The 26,301-nt window shown below is 29.7% G+C and overlaps 1 protein-coding gene across 3 annotated transcripts in view; it reads left to right on the plus strand.

The window, feature by feature from the left end:
- Positions 1-26,301, plus strand: part of LOC129963139 (E3 ubiquitin-protein ligase UBR4-like) — a 66,414-nt gene extending 40,113 nt beyond the window's left edge. For all 3 annotated transcript variants that reach the window (XM_056077238.1, XM_056077240.1, XM_056077239.1), the window contains exons 44-69: positions 11-181; positions 391-573; positions 675-743; positions 1,341-1,430; positions 1,536-1,628; positions 1,719-2,006; positions 2,539-7,737; positions 7,996-8,519; positions 8,819-8,991; positions 10,084-10,397; positions 11,037-11,277; positions 11,368-11,565; positions 11,690-11,811; positions 12,111-12,368; positions 12,527-12,799; positions 13,198-13,539; positions 14,910-15,133; positions 15,549-15,698; positions 17,453-17,651; positions 17,739-17,977; positions 18,778-18,903; positions 22,148-22,342; positions 22,486-22,570; positions 22,682-22,915; positions 24,105-24,264; positions 26,120-26,301. In XM_056077238.1, coding sequence (XP_055933213.1) covers positions 11-181; positions 391-573; positions 675-743; positions 1,341-1,430; positions 1,536-1,628; positions 1,719-2,006; positions 2,539-7,737; positions 7,996-8,519; positions 8,819-8,991; positions 10,084-10,397; positions 11,037-11,277; positions 11,368-11,565; positions 11,690-11,811; positions 12,111-12,368; positions 12,527-12,799; positions 13,198-13,539; positions 14,910-15,133; positions 15,549-15,698; positions 17,453-17,651; positions 17,739-17,977; positions 18,778-18,903; positions 22,148-22,342; positions 22,486-22,570; positions 22,682-22,915; positions 24,105-24,264; positions 26,120-26,196 — 10,227 coding nt within the window. In that variant the 3' untranslated portion in view covers positions 26,197-26,301. The remainder of the gene's footprint in view (positions 1-10; positions 182-390; positions 574-674; positions 744-1,340; positions 1,431-1,535; positions 1,629-1,718; positions 2,007-2,538; positions 7,738-7,995; positions 8,520-8,818; positions 8,992-10,083; positions 10,398-11,036; positions 11,278-11,367; positions 11,566-11,689; positions 11,812-12,110; positions 12,369-12,526; positions 12,800-13,197; positions 13,540-14,909; positions 15,134-15,548; positions 15,699-17,452; positions 17,652-17,738; positions 17,978-18,777; positions 18,904-22,147; positions 22,343-22,485; positions 22,571-22,681; positions 22,916-24,104; positions 24,265-26,119) is intronic.

Here is a 26,301-nt window from a genome sequence, read left to right on the forward strand (position 1 = left end):
TTCTATTTAGTCATCTACAAATATTCCTTCAACTGTTTTGGAGCTACTCCAATATCTTATGCCTGCTATAAGTCAATCATGTCAAAGAAATTCTCCAATTGGAAGCTCTATCAGGGCACAAAATGCATTATTAGAACTTCACACGCAGGATAAAGTTTTTGAGCAGTCTGAACAGTTAATGGTTTGTATGCAAAGAATCTTATATATTCATATAACTTGATCTTTTTTAAGATAAAAAAATTTCTTTAGTTGACCTTTCTCTGAATATATAATTATAATTTAATGATTGTAGGAATATTATTTTATATATTATTTTTAAAATATTAGTTTTTTTAGGAGGTTTTAAGATTTATTTACATTAAATCTATAATTAAAGATTTATTGATTCAGGTTCCTACATTGGGCTCCCAAGAAGGGGCGTTTGAAAATGTAAGAATGAATTATTCTGGGGAGCAGGGTCAAACTATCCGTCAATTAATCAGCAGTCACATGATTCGTCGAGTTGCAATGTGTTGCCTTGCTTCGCCACAGGGGAAGCGCCAGCACTTGGCTGTGAGTCATGAAAAAGGAAAGGTAAAAATTAATTTTTGATGTTTTCTTGGTTTCTACAATGAATAATTTATTTAAATTTATAATTTTTTACTGTATAATCTTTTGTTTTTTATTTATTTTAGATTACTCTGCTTCAGTTATCAGCACTTCTCAAGCAAGCAGATTCTAGTAAACGAAAACTGACTTTAACCGTGAGTATAATTATTATACATGGTACTTTTTCCTGCTAATAATAATGTGTGCTTTTAAATATTAAATAATATTATGCATTTTATCATAATTTTTTTATTTTTTATGTTTTACAGATTTTTTCAGAATGTTTTCTTCATTATTGATAAAATGGTACGAGTTTGAAAATGCATAGTTGTGTCAATGTCAAGCAAATTAGTTAAATTGTGATTTTTTTTAATACTTTAGTAAGGTTATCTCAATTTTAGCAAGGTTATTTAAACCAGAATTTTATAAATTAATTAGTTGGATATGTCTTCTTTTGTTTTGAATTGAAATGTTACAAGTTAAAATCTAAGAAAATTTTTCTTTTTGCAATATTTGATTCACAGGCTTTAGAAATTTTTAACTTACAAGCCATGATATGTATATTTTAACGTTTTCTTAGAAACCTTTAATTTCCTATTTAGTTGTTGGTTGTTACCTTAAAATATATTTACTTTTTTTGTTTCCTTGATTGGTGATGTTATAATGGAAAATACTTTTTGGGTATTTAAGAAGTCTTGAAATCTTTATAAAGTTTAATGTGTGAATGTAATTTTTTTTTCTCTCATTAATAGCGCTTAGCATCTGCTCCCGTACCATTTGTTGTACTGTCCATTACTGGAAATCCTTACAATGAAGATTTCTTGGCTGTATGTGGATTAAAAGTAAGTAACAAATATGTTGAGAATAAACGTTTACCTAATAGCCAAAGAAAAATATCTTTTGATTAGTATAGTGTTCTAATGAAATTATTTTATTTTTCTTTAAAGGATTGTCACATTCTGACTTTCAGTGGTTCAGGCTCAGTTTCTGATCATCTTGTATTGCATCCTCAGTTAGAATCAGGAAATTATATAATCAAAGTAAGCCTTTACTATATAAATTGTTTATTTGTTAATCTAAATTTTTGACTTTATTAAAAAAAAAAAAAAAAAATGTTTTTTTTCCCCTAGGCTATATGGTTACCTGGATCTCAAACTGAATTAGCCCTGGTGACTGCAGATATGGTCAAAATTTATGATCTTTCTCAGGATGCTCTGAGTCCACAGTTTTTCTTCTTGCTTCCTAGTGAAAAAATCAGAGACTGTTGTTTTATCTTCTCAGATGATGGCCAAAGACATTTGGTCCTCATGTCTTCTGCAGGGCACATCTATTATCAACCAATGGTGGAAGAAAGTTCTGCTAAACATGGACCATTCTATGTGACAAACATTCTAGAAACTAAACACCCAGAATTAAAGGTAAGCCTTTTGACATTTTATTTAAATGAATCAAAGTTAAAATTTAAGAATGTGAGGAGTAGAGGTTGCTACTTAATGATAATATACCATTTTATTTTATAGTGATCTGATATTTAAAGATTTCTAAAAAAAATTCTATAAATTTTTATACTGTTTTTTAATTTGGCCCCTTTTGACACTTAGAAAATAGTTATAAAACAAGCAAATTTTAATTATTTGGTATTAATTCTTAAATTTTATGTATGATGTCGGTTTTCAGTTAAATAATCCATAAAATTATGAAAGCCATATATTTTATATAAATTGAATATTATTGTTATCTGAAATTTAAATTAATTGAAATGAGTTTTTGCTTGATGAGGCAGGTATTTAAAATGTTTCAGTAAAAAAAAAAAAAAAAAAATTAACTTTGGTTTTAAAATTATTTACCCAATGTATTCTTTATAAATAAGACAAAAGAATGACTTTTATATTTTAAAATTATTTTAGTTTTACTTAAAGGTTTATTTTATTTATTTTTTATCTTGTATAGGACTCAAACGGAATGATTGGAGGAGGAGGTGTTTCTATTTATTATTCCCACACTCTTCAACTTCTGTTTTTCAGTTATGCCCAAGGAAAAAGCTTCATAGCTCCTTTATCAAGGATATCCTCTCAACTTTCACAGATGTTTTTGATTCAGATGAAAAATAATAGTAATAATGGAAACAATAGTGGAAATGCCAAACCTAGCCCTCAACCATTATGTCAGTGGTCTGAAGTTGCTAATCATCCAGGGTTAATATTGGCTCAAATGCAAGCTTCTAACAATCCTGTCATTTTAATGGTAAAACCAGGTGCAGTTTTGGTTCAAGAAATAAAATTTCTAACTGCTAAATCAAAAATTACTGATATGGTTGCTATCAGGCATGTCATTACTTGTGGAGAACTAAGAACAACTCTTATTCTTTTATGTGAAGATGGTAGTTTGCGCATATATATGGCTAATCAGGATCAAACAAATTATTGGTTAACTCCAGCTTTCCAACCTGCATCTGCTACTGTTACAAGTAAACCATCTAAGAAAAAGAAAGCTGCAAAAAGTGGTAGACCTGTGGGAAGTGTATCTTTTCCTATTGATTTCTTTGAGCATTGCACAGCAATGAATGACATTGAATTTGGTGGTAATGATGTTCTTCAAGTTTACAACACTCAGCAAATTAAACATAGACTTAATACAACTGGTTTGTATATTGCAAGCACTAAACCTGCAGGATTTACAATTGAAGTTAATAATTCTGATAATTCTATGGTGATGGTTGGGGCTCGAATTCTGGTTGGAAATCAAGATATTCAAAGAGCTCCTTCATACATTGAAATTTTTGGTCGTAGTATCCAAGTTAATTTGACAAGAAGTCGTTGGTATGATTTCCCATTTTCACGAGAGGAATCTCTGACAGCTAATAAAAAATTGAGCATTTTCTTTGGAGCCAGTTCTGATCCATCTGGTGTTACAATGGTAGACTCGATTAAAATCTTTGGTAAGACAAAAGAAGCATTTGGTTGGCCTGATGATAGTGATGATTTTCCAACTCAAACTGCCACTGGTACTGCTGGAGGATCTGGAACAGAAGCAGGGGTTGAAGTTGATGGGATTCCAGCTGCTCCATTACCTCTTACTCCGCTTGACAGACTTGTCAGCAGTAGCTTAGAACTTTTAGATGGTTGTTTTTCATGTGGTCTCAATGCAGATGATAAATCTCATTTGAAAAATTCTGTAATTGAATTAGCTACATCTATGTTAACCTTACCAATGCCTTCTGTTGTACATGAGCATGTAAAGAATTTATTAGCAACACTGCATAATAACCGTACTACATATTGTTCACATAAAGATGATGCTCTTTTGAGTTATGTCCTGCTATGTTTAAATGCTAGCCAAGAGGGAAAACCAACAGATGAACTAGATGGTGAAGCTCTTTATCGCTTAATAGCTATAACTAGAGGTGTAGCAGTTGCTAGGCCTTCTAATTTAGTACGCTTCGCTGAAAGCCATGACAGCATGACCATCACTGATTCAACAATTAGCGATACTGATCCTAACACTTCTAAATTAAATCAAAGTACTGATGATAATCATGGTAGCCAGTTAGAAAAACAAGGATCGGGCTGCTTAGACAGTCCTCAAAAGATTGAATATTCTGGTTCTGCTCATTTTATTGTTCAATTAACAGATGCCTTCTGGCATCTCCATTCAATGAAACCATCTAATCCTGCAATAGCTCCAGTATCTTTCCGTGGTCTTGTACATGTTGAAGCTACTGTACATGCTTTAGTTGAAGTCATTCATGCATTCACTGCTTGTGATCTTGAGCATGTTTCTCTTGCTACTAAGCTTTATGTTAAATTGCTACTTTGTGAAGACACAGTTGTTAGTTTTGCAGCTAAACAAGCACTAATCCGTGTTTTAAGACCCAGAGTGAGACGTAGGAAAGTATTCATTCCATCTCCACCACGTTGCAGCACACCAGGTGAATCTCATGAAACAGAACCAGTAGATACTCGAAGCCATCCACAGCCTCAAGTTGCAGCCCAGCCTCAACCTAGCTCATCCAATCAAGCACAAGCGCAAGTGTCACCCCAACCTGATATTCATGACTTCCAGCAGGAACTTGAACAATTTGAGATAGTTGATGGTCTTGATCCTTTAGTCCTTTTGCCTGCTGCTGGAGGCGGTGTACCTAATCTTGAAGCCCTCATTGCTGGTCAGGGTGGTTTTCCCATGTTGGATATACCTCCAGATGATGATGAAACAATGGTAGAGTTGGCTATTGCTTTAAGTCTCCAAGATCAACCTGAAGACCAAGCAGGTGGTTTATCACTTCAAGCTTTGTCTCTTGCTTCTCAAGGATCACACCATGCATCATCTATAGAAGGTGGACACTATTCTGATACAACTGCATCTGCTGGTGCTAGTGATGATGAAGGCAGTACTGCAGCCACAGACGGGTCAACGCTGCGCACTTCTCCCGCAGAACAGGGAGGCAGTGCTGGCTCTGAAAGCGGCGGCAGTGGCGTAGAGTCTATAATGGGAGAACATAATGTTAGTGGACGTAGTAGTGCATATGGTGATAATGTGCCAGAAAGTATTGCAACTGGAGCTAGATCTGAAACGAGTTCTGTTGGGCTCCCAAGTTCTACAATGCCACCTGGTGAAGAAGGTCTTGAAATTGATGCAGATGTTGATACTAGCTATCGCTTGCATACTTTGCGTTTAATGCTTCTTGAAAAAATGTTGCAGTATTTCCCTCAATTAAATGAAGTTGGAGGTGTTAGAGCTATTCCATTCATGCAAGTTATATTAATGCTAACATCAGATCTTGTTGGTGAGGAAGAAAAGGATTGTGCAGCCCTTGCTAAACTTCTTCCAGCCCTTATAACTGCACTAGATATGAATAGTAAAGATATTTCAAAGATAGCTGAGAGAACTCCTGCTCGGGAAGTCAACTTAATTGTGATGAGATTGTTAAGCATAATGATGTCTCGTGTAAAAGGCTCACTGAAAACATCTGGAGAGACATCTACATTCTGTAGCAGTGCTACAGCTATGGCTTTAGTTTCAGCAAATGCTATTGACTATTGCTTGCAAGTTCTGAAAGTTTTATTGGACTATTGGAAAGGAGTTCAGACTGAAGATAAATCCTCAAGTATTACAGGAAACCCATTAAAACCACATCCTCCTTCACCACCTCCAGATATGTCCCCATTCTTCTTGAAACAATACGTAAAAGGACATGCTAACGATGTTTTTGAAGCGTATCCTCAACTTGTGACAGAAATGGTTCTAAGACTACCTTACCAAATTAAAAAGATTGTTAACTCTTTGCCTCAATCACAGCCAGTCAGCTTTTCTCAGTCGTGGTATTTGTACTTGTGTGAGTATATGATGATGCAGCAGACACCTTTTGTCCGTAGACAAGTCAGGAAATTGTTATTATTCATCTGTGGTTCCAAAGACAAATATAGACAATTAAGAGATTTCCATGCTTTAGAATCACACATGAAAGATGTTAAAGCAATTTGCAATCAAGGTGGTTTTGAAGACTTTTCACCTAACAACACTATGTTAAGCCTTTCTTACGACTCATTAATCAATATGATTGAACATTTAAAAGCTTGCAGTGATATAGCAACATCTAGAACGATTAATTGGCAAAAATTCTGTCAGAAAGATGAAAGCATTCTTTCTTTTTTGATTCATGTAAGTTTCTTGTTAGATGAAGGAGTTTCTCCAATTATTTTACAACTTCTACAGTGTGCATTATGTGGAGCTAAAGCTATGCAACAGCAACAGATACCTGGAAATTCATCTGCTCAATCAGCAAGTTCACCTTCTAAACAAAGAAAGGAGAAAGAAACTGAGGATGATGCAAATGATTCTTCTAAAGGAGACACTGCTCAGTGTGTTGCATTAGCAGTACAAGTTAATAAATTTGTTGACAAAACCATTTTGAGTCACTTTATACGTGCATTTTTATTGGAATCAAATTCTACTTCTGTCAGATGGCAAGCTCATTCCTTAATATTTCATTTACATAAAAATTCGAGCCCAACTCAACAAGAAGTATTACTAGACATGATGTGGAAATTATGGCCCAAGTTACCTGCATTTGGCCGTCGTGCTGCTCAATTTGTAGATCTCCTTGGATATTTCACATTAAATATGCCACAACAAGATAAGGAGAAGGAGTATATTGAAAAAGGATTAGAAGTTTTACATCAACAAAATCAATTGTTAATGAATCACCCCAATTCCAATATTTATAATTCTCTACAAGGTTTAGTTGAATTTGATGGATATTTCTTGGAAAGCGAACCATGTTTAGTTTGTAATAATCCAGAAGTACCTTATACCAACATCAAATTGTCAGCTATCAAAGTTGACTCTCGATTTACTACTACAACACAAATTGTGAAATTAATTGGAAGCCATACTATTTCAAAAATAACTCTTCGAATTGGTGACTTAAAAAGAAATAAAATGGTTCACACTTTGAACATTTATTATAATAATCGCTCTGTTCAATCTGTTGTAGAATTAAAGAATAGACCATCTATTTGGAATAAAGCCAAAAAGTGTACCCTTGCTGCTGGACAAACTGAACTAAAAATAGAATTTCCTCTTCCAATTGTTGCTTGCAACTTGATGATTGAATATGCTGACTTTTATGAGAACATACAGGCATCATCTGAAACTCTGCAATGCCCACGATGTAGTGCATCAGTTCCTGCAAATCCTGGAGTTTGTGCTAACTGTGGTGAAAATGTGTTTCAGTGCCATAAATGCCGGGCAATTAATTACGATGAAAAAGATCCCTTCTTATGCAATTCTTGTGGTTTCTGTAAATATGCTAAATTTGATTACACTATCACTGCCAAACCTTGCTGTGCAGTTGATCCTATTGAAAATGAAGAGGACAGAAAGAAGGCTATCAGCACAATTAACAGTTTACTAGAAAAAGCAGATAGAGTATACAAACAGCTTATAGCTAACAAACCTGCCTTAGAAATCCTTTTACTTCGTATATATGAGCATGGGCTACTAGAAAAAACTGTTGATGAAAACACTGGTTCCAGTACAACTGCTTCTGTATCAACAACAAATGTAAACAGAGCCATACAACAGTTGGCACAGCGTTACTGTACTGATTGCAAGGCCTCTTTTGATGAACTTAGCAAAATTGTTCAAAAGGTATGGAATACTTTTTTTAATGTCTTTTATTTTAAAAATGGAATTATTATAACTAATTGTTTAACATGGTAATAAGTTAGCTTTGAATATATATTAACATTCTCAGTAAAAATGTTATTTGATGTGTTTTTTATTTCCTATTTTTTAATTATTTATTTTTTTAATGTGGCATATTCAATGTAGTTTATGCATTATTTGACTTTTTTTATGACATACAAAGAAAGCTTGTATTATTTATTAGTATTATCTCTCTCTTAGGTTCTTGCTTCAAGAAAAGAATTGGTAGATTATGAACGCAGACAACGAGAAAGCAGAGCAAAATCTGCATCAACATCACAGATGGCTCAAGAAAGCTTGCTACTGAAACGTCAAACACCCGATGATCCAAGAAACCCAAATTTTGCAGTTAATGTTCCAGGGAAGTGTTATGGCTGTGCGAGTTCTGCAGTTGAACATTGTATTACATTACTCCGAGCTTTGTCCACTAATACAAGATATAGATTGATTCTTTGTAGCCAAGGTTTGATAAGAGAATTAGTGGCTTATAACTTGCGCCATGGTAGTGTCCGAGTTAGGCATGATGTTCGACAACTTCTGTGTTCTCTGACTAGAGACAATGCTAGAGCTACAACAGATTTGAATGCTTTACTAATGGAAAAGATTGGTACTGCCTTGAAAGGGCATGTGACAAGTCCTGATTTAGCCGCCGCAGTACGTCATGAAGTTGCTTTACTTGCTAGTAGCTTGCAGAAAGAAGATTCATGTTGGGAACAAAGGCTGAGGTATGTATTTTTATACCTTTTTTCTTCTGATATTAATATAATAATCCCTGCAATGAAAATTAAACTTAATCTCATATAAACTTTTATTTTGATAATTTTATGTTTAATTAATAATTAATCTCTAATAAAATATGCAACTGTGCTGTTAGTTTGATTGAGTTTTTTTAATGAATCTTGTAATAGAATAAGCATTAAGCATTCATGCATGCATCAGCATTATTTTTTTTTCCTTTAGTGTAGTAAGTTATATATTATAAAATGTGTTAATAAAATTTGTTTTTTACATATATATTCTTTAGATGTGTTATGAAATTATTCTTGATGGGTGTTAATGCAAAAAGCTCAGTTGTTATGGAAAGTATTACCTTGCCTTGCTTAAGAATTCTCCAAGTACTTATTAAGCCAGAACCTTTCATGAGTAAAAAAAATAAGGAAAAGAGTGTTGATTCTTTGGCAACAGTAAATGTAGCAGGTAAGATTTTATTTCATCCTGGATATTCCTTTGTAAATGATGAACATAGTTAAATATTTTGTCATTGTTAAACTTATTACTTAATCATTGATTTTTATATATAAAAAAATTTAGTAGCTAAGTTGTTATTGGATTTACTATCTGAAGGTAGTTTTAAATTTAAGGTAAATGTGTGCTTTTCAATGTGAATTCTATTTTTAAATGTCATTGTTTATATAAATATTCCTCTTGTACAACTTCCAAAAAATATGTGCTTTAGCTACAGAATTTGATATCTACAGCAACTAATAGATCATGTAATTTCACTTTCCAGACAGAAACAGAGGAGTGCAATTTAGTTTGAGTTTTCTTTAAATTAATTTTTAATTCCTTTTATTAAATGTGCATTAATTATTTGAAAGAATTTATAAAAATCAATTTTTTAAATTATTTATATGACTGTAATTATGTTGTTTATCTTAATTCAGTAGTCATTACTGTTCTTTGTGATTTTCAGGGAGTATTCTGATTATGCTATTATTTTGAATAATGTTAAATTATTGCTACCTTTCCATACTTTTTCCACTCTTTTAACTCGTATTGTATTATAATAAATGAATGCTATTTGCACATTTTCTCATATTTTGAATACATATACAGGGATCCAGATTTAAGTGACAACTCTGTATTGTGTTTAATGGGAGAAAAAAGTCCCTCTCCCAATCTACCCTAATGCATAGTATCCTTATTGTAATGACTGAAGCAAGCAGAATTCGCATAGCAATCCTCCTGGAGTTAACAAGCTGGAGAGGAGTTGCATATTAAGAAAATAGAATGGCTTCAATAAAAATAAAGCACCATGGGGTTTCTTAATAATTAGCTATAAGGAATTGTAATTATTTTATTTTGTCGTTTCATACGTAACTTTTATATAAGAGACGGGATATAAAACAATAGGATGTATCAGTTGTAAATTTGGAAACACTACTTAAAAAATAAAGATGGAAAGACTGTTTAATCTAAATCAGAGTATTTAATCTGCAGTATAAGATATTGCTTTTGATGTTATTCATATTTAGCTCATTTATTTAAATTGTGAACATATTATTGTAGGAGGTATGAAAGTTGGTGTTGATCTGAAAGGATGGTTAACAGGTGATTCTAAACATTCCTACAAAGCTTGGAAACAGCAAATGCCAACCAAAGTGCCTGATCAAAGCATTCCCAATTTCTCCAAAATGAAGAAGGAAGAAGTTCACAATCTTTATTTAATAGAAAAGTATAGTTCCAGGTGGAGAGAGAAGACGCGGCATCATGTTATGGAGCTGAAACTACTACAGTCCAATTGGCTACGACGAGTTATGTTTAATCCTTCCTCGCAAGCTGCGAGAAATATGGCATGTAATGTGGTTGAAGCTTTATGCCAGGTATGATTTCAAATTGCTAATTAATGCATATGAAGTCACTGATTTTTATTTTTTGATTTACAATTTAATATTATTCTCTTACTATATGATTATGATATAGACTCTTACTTAATTTTTTAATATAAATTCTGTATAATGATCAATTAAAATGTCTATTTTAATTTTTCCAATTTTGTATATATTTGTAATATTTTTTTCTACATAATGGGTTTAATTAATAGATTTGACAAATCTACACTTTATCTCAAATGTGTGAATTAAAATGCATTTTTAAAATGCTTATTTCATTACTTTTACTATTGTTGTTTTTTAAGCCTTTTAAGAATACAATTTCATTCATGTGATTCTTTGAATTCATTAAAAATATACTGTTTCTCTGAATAAGTGTGAGGTAGGTAGTATATTCATAATATAGGTATTGTATTTTATTCCATTTTGATGGTGAAAATCTTAAATGTTTCAAATCTGTATAATACAATAAAATATAATATGAACGTTATATGCATGCAAAAGTTTTATACTTCTGTTATCTTGTTATATGTATGATATTTTTTAAAAATTCATTTTGCATTATAGTTACAAATTTTTGACAATAACATTCCTGCATTTTTTAAAAGATACTTTGTTGTGTTTTAATAGATCCCAAGTCGTCGTAGGGAAGTTTTAGACATGTTGACAGCTTACTTAGATGACCTAGGTTCTGCTGGTGAAAGTGCTGCTGAATTCTTAACCCTTTATCAAAATTTAATTAATCCTGTTCCATGGAAACATTACCTAGCTCTAAGAGGACTCTTGCCTCATATTGGACATTTAATAACCAGTGAAATAGAACATCTCAGCTTTTTGGAAGAAACTACTCTTAACTCAGATCTTTCTCAAGGTAATCTTTCTATGCTTATTATCAACTTGACCAAGTGTTATCTGAAATACTTTAGATGAAAATTTTTAATTTTATTCTTAAATTCTCCAGGCTATGCATTGAAAATGCTGACAGAATTGTTGGAGTCATTTATTGAAGTAGGTACTTTACGTCAACATTACAAGTCACGTCTTGTTGGCTGTGTCCTAAATGGCTACCTTTCTCTCCGAAAACTTGTTGTTCAGAGAACCAAACTTATTGATGAAACGCAAGAAAAACTTTTAGAGTTGTTGGAAGAAATGACTACAGGTGCTAATTTCTTTTCTAAAAGACTTGTACTAAAATTTCAATAACTATTTTTTGGCTCTGTTTTTATTCTTAATTTTTTTTAATTGAAAGTTGGAAAATTTATTTGATTTATCTCTGATTTTAGGAACAGAATCCGAAACAATGGCTTTTATGGCTGTGTGTGTTGAAACAGTTAAAAAATATGGATTGGATGATCTCCGAACTCCTGTGTTTATTTTTGAAAGGCTTTGTTCTGTTATTTATCCTGTAAGTGTAAGGAGTCAAATGTTAAATAAATATAAATTGTTTTGTTTCACTTTAATTTTGATTATTTTGCATTTTTATATTGATGTTAATTGTAATAAAGAATATAAAAATTGATTTTGAATAAATTTGCAAGTGAGTTCAATTGGTTAACTTGAGAAGAGCATAAATGTCTAAATTGTAAGAATTAAATGTAAAAATTCAATAATGTTTTATAAAAATAATTAATGTTTTTACTAGGACGAGAATCTTTCTGTTTCTTCATGATTACATGGATTAGCAATTTGTATTTTTTTTTGCAGGAGGAAAGTGATTCAAGTGAATTTTACATTACATTAGAAAAAGATCCTCAGCAGGAAGATTTCCTTCAAGGAAGGATGCTTGGTAATCCTTACAGTTCAAATGAGCCTGGTATGGGCCCATTAATGAGGGATATCAAGAACAAAATTTGTCAAGATTGCGAGCTTGTTGCTTTGTTGGAAGATGACAGTGGAATGGAACTCTTAGTCAATAATAAAATCATCAATCTTGATTTGCCTGTCAAGGAAGTATTTAAAAAAGTAATCATTTGTTATATTTAATTCATTTCATGTTGTATAATCTTTGCCATTTATATTTTTGACATAGTAACTTGTAATTTATATTATAAAATTGTATTGATTTAACACTAATTGTCTAAATTTCTGTGTTGATTTAAGTTTCTTTTTCCCATCTATAGGTGTGGTGCGCAGAAAATAATGAATCTGAAGCCATGAGGATTGTTTATCGTATGCGTGGTCTCTTGGGTGATGCAACAGAAGAATTTATTGAAAATCTAGATACTAAAGATAGTGAAGAAGTTGACACAGAAGAAGTATATAAAATAGCAAATGTCATGAGTACTTGTGGTGGATTGGAAGTGATGCTTGAAAGAATGGCAACAATCACCGATTTATCCCGTGGAAGATCTTTATTGACTGTGTTATTGAAATTATTTGGTTTCTGTATCAAAGTAAGAATTAGAGTAGATTTTTAAAACTTGTTCTGATATTAGTAGCTCTGTAATTATATTTGTTAAATGATTGATATTAGTGCACTTTATTGATAAAAGATAGAAAATTAAGTTTTTATATTCTTAAGAAAAGCTCTTCTAAATTGTTTTAATAAATAAAAATTAGTATTCTAAGAAAGTTTTTTGCAAATTTCAATTATTTTGTCAGTAAACTGTGAAACTGTAAATTCACATGTAAGCACATTCCATTCATGCACAGATTTTAGGTTAAATTTAAATGTAATTTATATTGCCATTTTGGAGATAGCCATATTTCTAAAAGAGGAACATTCCTATTATTTAGAATAATTTTGCAAATTAAAAAATGTTAAGCATACATTTAAAAAATTGTTTATTAGGTGAAAAGCAATCGTCAGAAGTTGGTAGATCCTGAAATGGGTGCTGTAAGAGTCATGCTAGGAGTTTTGAAGATAGCTTTATCAGCTGAATCTCCCGAACTCTTACAAGCGCCTGCTGGAGGCCCGACAATTATTGAACAGTTGCTGCAAATTATGGAAACAATCTTGGTTGAAGCTGCAACTAAAAATAAGACTGAGTATGCTGAGTTCTGCAAAAGTTGTGGGGAAAAAGAAGACATTACATTTTTATTGTCATCTGTAAGTAGTGTGCCTATGAAAAACTTCTCTAGTCTGCTGCCACTTCTTATGAGAGTTGTACCATTTTTGACATATGGATCTCAGGTTTGTATTTTATTTTTTAATGAAATAACATTTTTATTAAATATATTTAAAGCTTTTAATAGCTCATTAGTATTAATATTAAATTGTATTTGTAAAATTATGTGCATATTAAAGACAGTTGAAGAGTTCTGTATGCACAGGTATTACATAAAATTCATATTGAAAAGAAGGAAAAATATCACCTTCTTTATTAAAAATTTCTTGAAAGTTTAGAGAATCGAAGTTAAACGTATTTCTAAATGAAAATTGACTTAATTGTTTTAAATTTGCTAGATTTCACAAAGATAATTACATTCAATTGCTGGGAAGATATTTTGTAAAATATTCTTATAAGTATTTTGTAAATAAATTTTAGACTTCAGTGCATCCATAATCTTTGAAAACTTTGAAATTCATTTTACTAGACTCGGATCCCAGAGTTAAACTTGATTTTATTTAGTCCGTGAAATATACATTGTTTTTGGAACAGAAGAGACCTCCAGTTTCTGAGTAAGTTTTGCCTTGAGAATTCTGCCAATTAAAAAAGGGTGTTGATTTGAGAATGCTTCAGTCTGTTAACATTTTTTAATAAATTTTGATTCTGCTAAAGTGAGATTGTATTTGTGAAGCAAATATGTAGTAATAATTTTTGTGAACTAGTAGCCATGTGGTGACCTACGGCAAGAATACGTGCTTTGTAATCTCAAAACCCATTTTGAACTTTTAAGATGGTGATGTCTAAACTGGTATCCATAAGCATACCAGTGCCCTGCTCTTCTTTTAAACATTTGGAACTAATAGGCTAGAAAATAATGGTGCATTTGAAAGTTAAGACATTTAAATTATCGTGCCATTTAATATCTAAAATATGCAATTTTGTATTCCTAAAGAAGTCCTTGAATGTCATGAGAATCTTTGAAAATTCTTTTGATCAATCAGAGCAGCAAAGATACCTTGATATTGTACAATTCTCTTATAAAACATTTTGTATTTTTATGTGAAGTATTTTAATTCTATCCTGTTGAGTTTTGACATTTCAGTGATCCTATGATATATTATAATAAAATTCTTATATGTACAACTTTTTGAATAAAATTATTTTACTCTTACTATAATTTGTGAATTATTTTTAATAATTGAAATTGTCATTGTTTTTTTTTTTCAAATGTTTTATGACTGAGGTTGTATTGAACAGTTTTCTGGCAATCCACATGAATATATTTCCATTTAATTTTCAGTATTGTTAAGTAATATTTATTAATGTTTTCTTAATATTTGATTTAAATATTTTGTATATGTATGATTTATTTTAAATATTATTGGTTTTCAACATCATATTTAATTAAAATTATTGCTTATTATAAAACTCATAAAAACTTACCATTTTACAGGAAAAGATGGAATCCTTGATAGATCATTTCAAACCCTATTTAAATTTCAATGAGTTTGATTATGAACACACAACTGATGATGACTTACAGTTAGAGTGTTTCTGTATGCTCACTGCTGGAATTGAATGTAATGTTAATGGTAATCAACTAAAAGACTTGCTAGTAGAAAAACATGTGGTGCAAGATGCTTTGGAATACCTCACAGCTCATGCTCCTCCAATCAAGTATGAATATGACAAATTTTTTTAGAAAATAAGTATACAAAGTATTAATTATATTCAGAACATATTATTATATTCAGATTTACATGAAGCCATTGAAAGTTTTATGTTAAAATGTACAAAAGTAGTTAAATTCTTTTTAAGATGTAAGATTAAAATTAAAATTTTAGTCCCCATTACATATATATTGTATTATATTTACTATGCTTTGCTATACATATTGTTGTAAGAAAATTGTAACAAAAAATATGTCAGTGGATATTATGGATATAATACCAACATATATTAAGGATTTTATGTTTTGCAGGAATATTATGCTTTGCTATACATATTGTTGTGAGAAAATTGTAACAAAAAATATACCAGTGGATATTAAGGGTATAATACCAACATATATTAAGGATTTTATGTTTTGCAGGAGTGCTCTTCTTGGAGCATCTGACGAATGGAGAGAATTCACATCAAAACCTGCTCTCAAGTATGTTCTGAAGCTCCTGACTGGCTTAAGTCAAAATCATGAAACAACGCAGCACAGTGTTAGTGCAGAATGTATACCTATCATCCACAGGTTTGTACAGATTAAACAATTTACCTTCAGTAGGTTTTTTTATTTTTTTTAACTATCTAACAAAAATCCAATTATTATTTGAAATATTGATTTTATGCCTTTTAATGTGACATCAAGCTCTTACCGTGGAAATTGTATTAGTGCAGATAATTCTTTGATGTATATAATATATTTTAAAAGCCATCTAACTTATTGTGTTAATTCTTGATATGTAATTTAATAGAGAACTGAAAGAAACTAGCCACCTTTAGCAATCAGCTTGTTCACTTAGATTATTGAATACTAGCCGCCTCTGGCGACCAGTTGGTTCGCCAATCTTAATGTTCGTTTAAATTTTAATAATTAAATATTTCACGCAATTCCTACTTTAATATATTCTTCATCATAGTATTTTAAAACTTCAAATTTTGATAGTTATATAATTCACTCATAATAGTATAAAGGCCTTCAATCATAACGTAATATGTATCTCTCTAATTTTCTGTTAGCTCCCATAGAATTTATACTTTAAATTAAAGTGGAAAGGATTAATCTGAAATTAATATAATAATATTTTTTACTGAAACAAAGTATTTTTTGTAATATGATTACTGAAAACAGTCACTGAGCATTTAAATTTTATGGACACTAAAGAATATCTTTCTTAATTTATGTAATATTTCAAGAATTTGTCAACAAAATTTACTCAGATTCATCATGAGCAGATCGATTAATTAACAATGTTTGATTTTAAATGCATCAAACACTAAGAAAATAAAACGAATCGTTTAAAATAATCGGTCGAAAACAGGTTTAAAAAAAACTACTTAAAAAACGATGTACTTAAAACTATAAGCATATACAAAAAAAAAATAAAACATAAATACAATTTAATTACAAAAGCATGCAACTAACCAAAAATTATTTAAATCAAGTCTGCAATCAAAACACAATGTGCATGCGTTAATTTTCAACGCCAGTTATGGTAACGCAAATGTGTGAATTTTTTTTGTTGGGGTTTGGTCCAGTTGAGGTAACGCTATGCAGATTAGAAATTTTTAATTTCCTTTATTCTGTTTTATTTTGAATTCAAAAATACTTCAGAATGAATCTGAAAGATCGATTAATTAACAATGTTTAATTTTAAATGCATCAAACATTAAGAAAATAAACAGAATTGTTTGAAATAATCGGCCGAAAAATCTTAAGCCTAGCCTTTTTAGCATGGGAAAAAAACTGAAGCCTTACTCATTTGGCAGTGGAGAAAATTTAAAAAAAAAATTTTGGTGGGAAAGTTAGTTTTTAATTAATAATTAAAATTCTAATTAAAAATTCAAAAAAGGGACCCCAGGGGCACATTCCCGACCTCCAAGGTATACGTGTACCAAATTTGGTAGCTGTAGGTCAAACGGTCTGGCCTGTAGTGCGCCAACACACACACACATTGAGCTTTATATAAGTATAGATTATTGTGTAAACAATGGATATTCCGTTCTATTAGCCATTTTAAATACTATAATTAACTAAAGAATTTTAAATCTAAAAATATTTCTGCTAGAAAGAACTGCTGATTAAATATGTAATGAACAGTTAAACTCATTAAGTGGCTGGTGCATCCATTTCAGTGAGTTAAAGATTTATGAATTGTTTTCCTGTTTAACTTCTCGGAATAAGTGATATACAAACATATTTTTGGGAAATGCTGCCAAAGAAATTGTTACCCATATAATGAAACACTTTTTTTTTTTTCCTTTCCCCCTCCCTCCAAATCTCAGGTTAGAACAAGTATCAAGTGATGAAAGAGTTGGATCCCTTGCTGAAAATCTCATGGAAGCTATCAAGAAAAATCCAAGTGTTGCACAAAAAATAGAAGAAGTCCGTAAACAAACCAAAGATGAAAAGAAAAGACTTGCCATGGCAATGAGAGAGAAACAACTCGGTGCTTTAGGCATGAGTACTAATGAAAAAGGACAGGTAAATTAAATTGCATTTATTTATTTATTAGTAATAATATATTTTTAGCTCCATTTTTATAATAATTCATCTACATTATTTTTATAGGTGACTGCCAAAAGTTCTCTTCTGAAAAATGTGGAAGAATTAGGAGAGGAGTCTGGTTTAGTCTGCATTATTTGCCGTGAAGGATACAAATTTCAACCTACTAAAGTATTGGGTATATATACCTTTACAAAAAGATGTAATGCTGAAGATTTTGAGAACCGAGCCAGAAAGACTCCTGGTTATAGTACTGTAACACATTTCAATGTAGTGCATGTTGACTGCCATATGGCTGCTGTAAGGTAATTTTCAAAATTTTTTGTTACTTTAAAAGCTTATATTTTTTACATATATAAATGAAAAGGTTTCCCAATGTAATATTTTGACTTCAGTTCTAATTATAAGGTTTTGATATTTTATGTAAGTGCTTTTTTTTTTTTTTTTAATAATGAGTAAATTTGATGTACTATTGGTCTTAAGTGATGAATGATTGACGTAATATTTTATATTGTTGTCAGAAATACCATAATTGATTCATAATATTAATCTCTTTATGTATGAAACAAACATTTTGTGAATAAATTTTTCCAGGAAGGGCTTACTTTGTCTTAAACATCATTGCCCCCTTTTTTTTTTGTCATAATTCGTCTATATTAATATTGATTTTGATTGTTCTTGTATTTAATAAAATGTTTAAGAAGATGATAAAAGTGTGCCAAGTTTCTTGGCTCACTTTTGAATAGTACTGAAGTTAATTTGAAATTGTTTTGAAAAGAAGCATTAAAATGTTATATTATTTTGAATTAGCTAAATATATCAATATTCAGTATTTTTTTTTTTTCCAAAATTTTATTATAAAATAATCTATTGCTTTAGAAAAATTAGTTTTGCTTTCTCATAATCAGTTTCCTCCATTTATGGACAGGGGATTATGTGTTCCTTTTTTAAAATATAATTTTATAAATGCATAATAAAAAATAATTACTTGTGTTCCAACTTCTTTTGCCACAATAATTTAAATATTTAAGTATCTTAATTTGAGATTTTCTGTATTCCATTTCACTTATATCTATTTTTCTTCCTTATTATTAAATATTTGCAGACATGCCCGGGGACGTGATGAATGGGAAAGTGCAGCACTCCAAAATGCAAATACTAAATGCAATGGTCTTTTGCCATTGTGGGGACCTCAAGTTCCAGAGTCAGCTTTTGCAAGTTGTCTTGCTAGGTAAATTTCACTGTTTTTTTTTTTTTTTTTTTTTTTTTTCATAAGTTCTTGTGAGCGAAATAAAAAAAAAAACATGCACTTTTCATGATCAGAATATCATCATAAGAAATATATATGTGAAAATTTTTACCTTGGATCATAGAAAGAACAAAAAAATATCATCTAATGAAATTAAATTCTCAACATTTAGATTTTTTATTTTATTAGATTTATCTTCTGCTTACTTAAATGTTGCTTTCAATAAATTTTATTCTAAAACACTATGAATTTGAAACTATAAAATTAGAGTTTATTTCTGTTTTCTTTTTACACAATTCATTATTTTTAGTATATATCCGTTATTATTATTTATTATTGTAATGAATTTTTAAATATATTCATCAAATTTGGAACATCTATTGCATTAATTTCTGAGATAATAAATATTCTAAACATTGAACAGTAATGATAAATAATGAAATAGGAAAGAATAAGAACCAGTTAGTTATATATACACATTGGTGTGATTCTGAATTTCAATCTGGTAGTTTTCTTTTAGTAACTTCCAGTACCTTATTATTGCCATTAAAACATTCTAAAAGTCTTGCGTATTAAAATGTAATTTTTCATCATTATTTTATGACTAAGGTTACATAGAAATAACAGTTATTATGCTTTTAATGTGTAAAAAATCTTTTATTCTTTATTTGTTGATGAATGAATTTATAAAAACTTTTAAATTAAGGAATTTTAAAATTCTTGTTTTTTGTTCTTTTTTAGTATAAAAAAGACACTTAAAAAACTCAAAGTAATAAAGAGATCTATAATGCTAAAATTCTAGAAATTACAGAATTTTAAAATTTTTAACTATTGATATTAATGTATTAATTTCTGTCATAATTTGCTGCACAGAAAACAAAAAATATGTTTAAAAAAATGCTTAAAGTGTTCAAAAATAGAAGTGCCATTTAAGTGAACAAATATTTGATGATATTACTTGATGTGAGTAGATTAAAGAAGTGGAAGACCTACAAACAAAGAATGCCTATGAAGTACAGAAAATAAAAAAGAAGCTACAATATGGTTCATGTGAGAAATTGTTTTAAAAAGAAAAGCAGACAGATTTGTTGTTTTTGGTCAGAATAAAGCTAGTCGCTAATAGCTTTTTTCAAAGATATTGGCAACAACTAATAACAACCAAAATAAAAATATTTTATATTGAGGTGTAGAATATTGATTTTATCCATAAAATTCCTCAAGACATAATATTTTTGAAAAGTGCCATGGAAATTCAAATTCCTTTAATATAGAGAGGCTCATTGTTTTAGTGATGCACTGCATAGTGTATGTTTCTGTTTAAAAAAATTTAAATTTCAAATAAAAAATGGTATATTTCTCAAAATTGATGAGAAAAAGTAAATTTCTATTTTTTGGGGAAATCTACTCCAAAATTGAATATCATATAGTAGGAGAGTTAAATTGTTTTCAGTTAAGACAATGCTGATTCAGAGTTGATAGATAATAAAGGGAATTTATTTGTTAGTTGGATTGCTAGCTGAAAGAAAAAAGTATTCATTTGTGATAATTTTACAAAATGAATAGGAAGAAGACAGAATATTATCATGTTTTTAAAATCATATGATAGCGCTCTAAAAGTACAGTACACTCCCAATTATCTGCGGGATTGGGTGGTGCGGCCGTTGCGGATAACAAAAATCGTGGATAATCCGAAAAAAAGCTAAAAACGGATATAGCAAAAGAGAAAACAATCATTCCAACTTGGAAAAATCGTTTTATGTACAATAAAATGTAAAAAAAAAACTGCAGGAAATGTTTAACTAACGCTTAATATTTTAGTATATCACTCAAAACTAACCTAAAATGCATTTTGTTAATGAAAACAGAAAAGTGCTTTGTACTTACGAGAGGCGTCAAGGATACACAGAAAAGTTAATACATATGTACTGTTTTAATACTGTAATGTATTATGTAATTACAAAAGTATAACTGTAAAACTACACCTTTTTGAAGAAATCAGTCATTTGTGTTTGCTTCTTGCTTTGGAAGCATTTTCTCTTTGCTTGGAAGCAAAAAAAAAAAAACTTAGTGTGGCAGACGCGGATAATCGGGTACTGTATTTAAAGTAGTTTGGATACCGCTTTACGAACGAACTGATACAATATTTTGTTAAGTTTGAACAAATTCAGAACATTCTTAACTCCTTGCATGATCAATATTTTCAAATAATAAAATTAGTTTTTGCCTTTATAGCTATAAAATAAAGCAAATGAAATTATCCTATTTGTGTCTGGTGTATTATCCTTCATTGAAATGAAAATGGAATTTTTGTGCAAAAGCTGATTTTTTTCCTCCTTCATTTAGCGTATTTTCTATGTTCAGTTTCAAAGCTTTTGATTTAGTTGTACATATTTAGAACTATTTCCACTAATGTAAATATGACTTCTATTATTATGCATAATTTTTGTTACAAAGAACACTTTATTCTTATTTCTCTAATAATGTTTGCAGATAACTAAAGGCTCTTTTATAGTTGATAACTTGAATATTCTCCAGTAATAGGTTGCATTTTACTCTTAAAATACAGATTTAAAACATTTACAAAATTTATATACCAAACATTTCTGTGTTGAATAACATTTTGTAGGGACTAACTGCATGGAGGAAATTGTGGGGAAAACATTTAGTTGTAGAAATTATAGCTTAAAAATTTAAATTGGAGCATTCTGGAAAATACACTAAAAAAAACTCATTTTTAGCTTTATATATATATATATATATTTTTTTCAAGATTTAAGTTAATATCAAAAAAATTTTCTGTTTTGAGAATATTTTATTCTTACTTTCCTCTTTCATTGTTATATTCACTGTAAATGAAAAGGTATTTAAAAATAGGTATTTTGAAATATAAAAGGTATACTGAAAGCTAACATTATTCCCATTATGGAATATTTAAAATTTTAACATCTGAACTAAGCAATAAATAATTCTACTTTGAAAGTGGTTTATTTCCTATATAAATTTGCTTGCTTATTAAGCTAATATTACTTAGAGGGAGGCGATGTTGTATTGTGCAATTATATATGTTTTTTTTTTTTTTTTTTCAGTTTTTAATATCTAAAAAAAGGTAAAACAGAATTATCTGTTTACTTTTGAATAACTTTTTTGGGTGGGTGGGGAGGCTGGCTAAAATGATTAAACCACAACTGATTTATTTTTAAACCTAACAATAAATTTCTTTTTGTAGGCATAATACATATCTTCAAGAATGTACTGGTCATAGAGATGTTGGGTATTCATCAACTGTTCATGATTTAAAACTTCTTTTGCAAAAGTTTGCTTTTGAAAAATCATTCAGTGAAGATAGTGGAGGTGGTGGACCTCAGAGCAATATGCATCTTATTCCCTATCTAGTACATATGACACTTTATGTTATTAATACGTAAGTATTATATTAGCCTCTAAAAATCTTTATTTATATAAAACTGCACCATGGTTACTGAATACTTTCATGATTTTATTCTTACTTTGAAATTGATCAGTTATTTAGTCTGTGAACATTAATATTTATAAACAATTTTGCAGCACACGTTTTGTAAACAGTGAAGAAAAGAACATAATTAACTTCCTTGAAATGCAGAAAAGTAAATGGGTGGAGAATTGCTATGAAGTAAGTACCAGGAAGTACTTATTGAATTGGTTGTATTATATTTCATTGACATTAGTTTGTTAAATTAAAGTTAGTTTGTTGCATAATAAATGTGATTGATGTTTCTTACAGTTGGAAGGGCCTTTGTACTGGATGACAATGTGTGTAATTGTGTTTCCTCCATCTAAGTGGCAGAAGCTGAAAGTTAATTTTCTAATTAGAACTCTGATTCTTGCTCAAACTAGACATGTCAGCCCTCAAGGATCTACAAACTTAAATGATACTGCCATTAAAGACTTTAGTGTTTATAAATTTTACTTGCTGTTTTTTGGTTTGATAGATGGACTCTACAAAAAAATGTTTAAGGTATTTATCTTTTGTTTCATTCAAGCATTTACTTTTTCTGTTGATTTAAGAACTTCTTTTTTAAAAAAAGATGTGCATATATTAATTTTTTAAAACTATTATAAAACCAATCGGTACTTATAACAAAATGTATATCAGAATTCCCATCATCTTTGGAAATCTAAGAAAGCTCATTAAATTTTACTTTTTCATACACAAGACAATTAAAAAGTGCTTATTCTTAATTGAGCCTTTGAAAAAAAAGCTAAATATGCATCCACTGTTATGGGGAGAGAAAACAAAGTCAATGTCTTGGTTTTTGCCTGAAAAATTCTACTTCCAGAAAAAGGGGTACTGCCAACCTCTGTTGCAAGTAGCTTAACCACTTAATTGTTGTATTTTCTTTGCTATCTAATAAGATGACACCTATTTTGGGAATATTTTCTTATTTTAATTAAAATGGAAATCCATTGAATACTTGACTTATCTATGTATTCAAAGTAATTTTAATATTGAATTTTAATCATTATGAATGATTTATTTTTTGCTTACAACTATCAAAATTCGATAAATCAATGCATGTATGGCACTCGGGCAAAACAGTTAAGCGGTTAAAGAAAAAGATGGTAAAAAAGAGTGTTATTATAACAATTTTCTAACAAGTTCCTTATTATGTATTTTTGTCTATTATCGTGAACATACTATTTCCAAGAATTGCTTATGTTAATATTTGATTATCTCAGCTGAGGGCCAGCTTATATTAGTAAAAACTCTGTAAGATTAGCTAGTCAGAAAATTATGGAGCATACAACAGTTTTCCTTTAAAGATCTTGATGCTTTCTTGTAAATTAACAAAGCATTTATGCTGGAAATTATGTATCAATTGCATATTGTAAAAACAGACATTGAAATGCATGCTCATCATATACTGTTTCTGTTTGAAACATCAAATTCATGCAATACAAAATATGAAAATTGACCCTAACTATGGTAATATTGTCTGTTCTTGTGGTGAATAAGTTGGAAAGTAGTTCAGTAATTGCTATGTCTGTTTCAATTAACGTTTCAATCTAAAACCTTTATTATTTATGGCTTGAAAAAACAAACATAAGTTTTGCATATGTTATCAAGTATGTTTTTAATATTTTACTGAGGTTTTGGTATTAAATATGTCTTTCATTATGTCTTATTATTTTTTTTGATGTAACAGAAAGTTACTGTGACTGAAAATGAAGAATGGGCTGTTGTATTAGCTGATTATGTTCGACAAAATGATCAGGCCTTATTGGAAGCTGGTGATAACCTTCTACGTTTCTTTGAAGATGATTTAATGCCTGTACAATCCTTTGCTGAATTCTGTGATGTTCTAGGTAAATATGCCAAGATTTTATTTATTTACTAGTAGCCTCAGGCAACCAGCTGGTCTGTCAGAAATATTAGATTTTTTTTTATTTTCAGCTAAATTGAACTCATTCTAACTCATGGTTCAGGTCCTTTATTATGTCACACTGCCCAACATTAAAGCTGTATTATTTTGTCTTACCTAAGTTCTATTTATTGTATACATGAACCTTTCTAATTGAGGCAGTTCCATAACATCATTATACTATTGAAAACGTAAATAGCCAATTCACCTGTCTTCTAAATTTTGCAATATTGTAATTGCATTTTTTTTTTCTTGTAGACTTCGCATATATTAATTGGAATCTTTTCAATGATGGAAGAAAAGCATGTAATTAAATATTTAATGAACAACTGCAATTTATTTGAATTTCATGACAACAATGTAACTTATTGTTGAAAATTAGGAAGAATTATCAAAATTTAGCAAAAATGTGCTCGCAAATTAAATTGGTATCATTAAAAAGAATTTTTAATTTTAAAATGGTGTAAAATTTATTTTTGTCAATAAAATTTTTGAAAGTTATTGTGAGAAAATGTCAAAATTCAAATTTATATTTAAATAATTAAACTTCTAATTACAATTTCAAAAAAATATGAGATGCTCTTTCCCATCCTCCAAGATATAATTGTGTCAATTTTAGTAGCTATAGCTCAGATAAACTAGCCTGTATTAGCCACCAACATTTGCACACATTCATCTTTATTTTTTGTATAGATTATTATTATTATTCATTATATGTTAGTCTCTATGAGCTGATGATAGAATGTTGACTTTTTTCTCAGTGTATTGCAGTTTCAAGACTTAATAAAATAGAAAATCTGGCATGTATATGGGCCTGTTTAATTTGTTATAGATCAAATTTCTACTTGTTGATTGTTATGGTAGGGATATTAATTCATGTATTGCACTTATCTGTTAACTATAGTTCAAAATTACAAATATATTACCAAAATATCTTTTTGTTTTAAAATGAAACAATAGTATGATTAAATTGGGCTGCATAATATATCTTAATTTTTGTAATAAATAATTATGTTTATAAAAATCTTGACTAATACAACTTTGTTAAAATTTTCTTCTCCTAATCATTTCAACCCTCTAAACCTTGTATAAATGAAATTCTTTCTGTTATTGGAGCTCAACCAAATACAAAGCTGTTACCTTAATGGTCAGTAGAATTTCTGCATCATATTGCAAACTGCACTTTTCTTTATTATTTAAAGCTTTTTATAATTCTTATATAAAGCAAATTCTTAGAATAGTACGGTATGATTAGTAAAAAAATTTACAGGGATGTTTTATTGTGTGTATCAATTAGTATAAAAAAGAATTGCATAAAAATATTGTAAATTGGGGGAAATTCTGATAAACAATTTAAATTCATATTGTTTAATATTACATTTTTTTCATACTTCCTAAGAATACCTTAAATTATCCTAAAGGTTTGTGCATGCCATTTTTAAAAACTATTGTCTTTTGCAATCAAGGGTTCCAGATAAAACATTCTTCCAAATTAATTGAAGTTATTTTTTTAATGATCAGTTATATTTTTATTTTATATTTGGATTTGAAAGGGAAGTGTTAGAAATTAACTGATTTTATTGTTAGAGACAAATTACATCTGAGAAATATCTTAATATTAACACGCTTTCTGGACCAATTTTTCGTATTGATTTCTTGGAGCATAGCAACCAGAATTTTGAACTTCTTACTGTTTCAGTTCCTTTATGGAATCACAGAACTTTTGTGTTCAAATCATTAAGATTCCACTTTATGCAAATCCAAAACAATAATTATTCAATGTTTTCTTCTCTTTCTAGATCTTCTTCATGATATTCCAGACCCACAAAGCTTCCTAGAAGATGTCCTTGAAATGGTTGATTCTCATGATCGCTAAATTTTCTTCTTCTTTTGCCTTTTGTTTTCACTTTATTTAAATTCTGTTCTGTAGCATTGTGAATAAAAGAAATATCTATGTGAATAAATAAAAGTAATCTACTAA

This window comes from Argiope bruennichi, chromosome 3 (genome assembly GCF_947563725.1).
Source record: "Argiope bruennichi chromosome 3, qqArgBrue1.1, whole genome shotgun sequence".
NCBI classification, from domain to species: domain Eukaryota; kingdom Metazoa; phylum Arthropoda; class Arachnida; order Araneae; family Araneidae; genus Argiope; species Argiope bruennichi.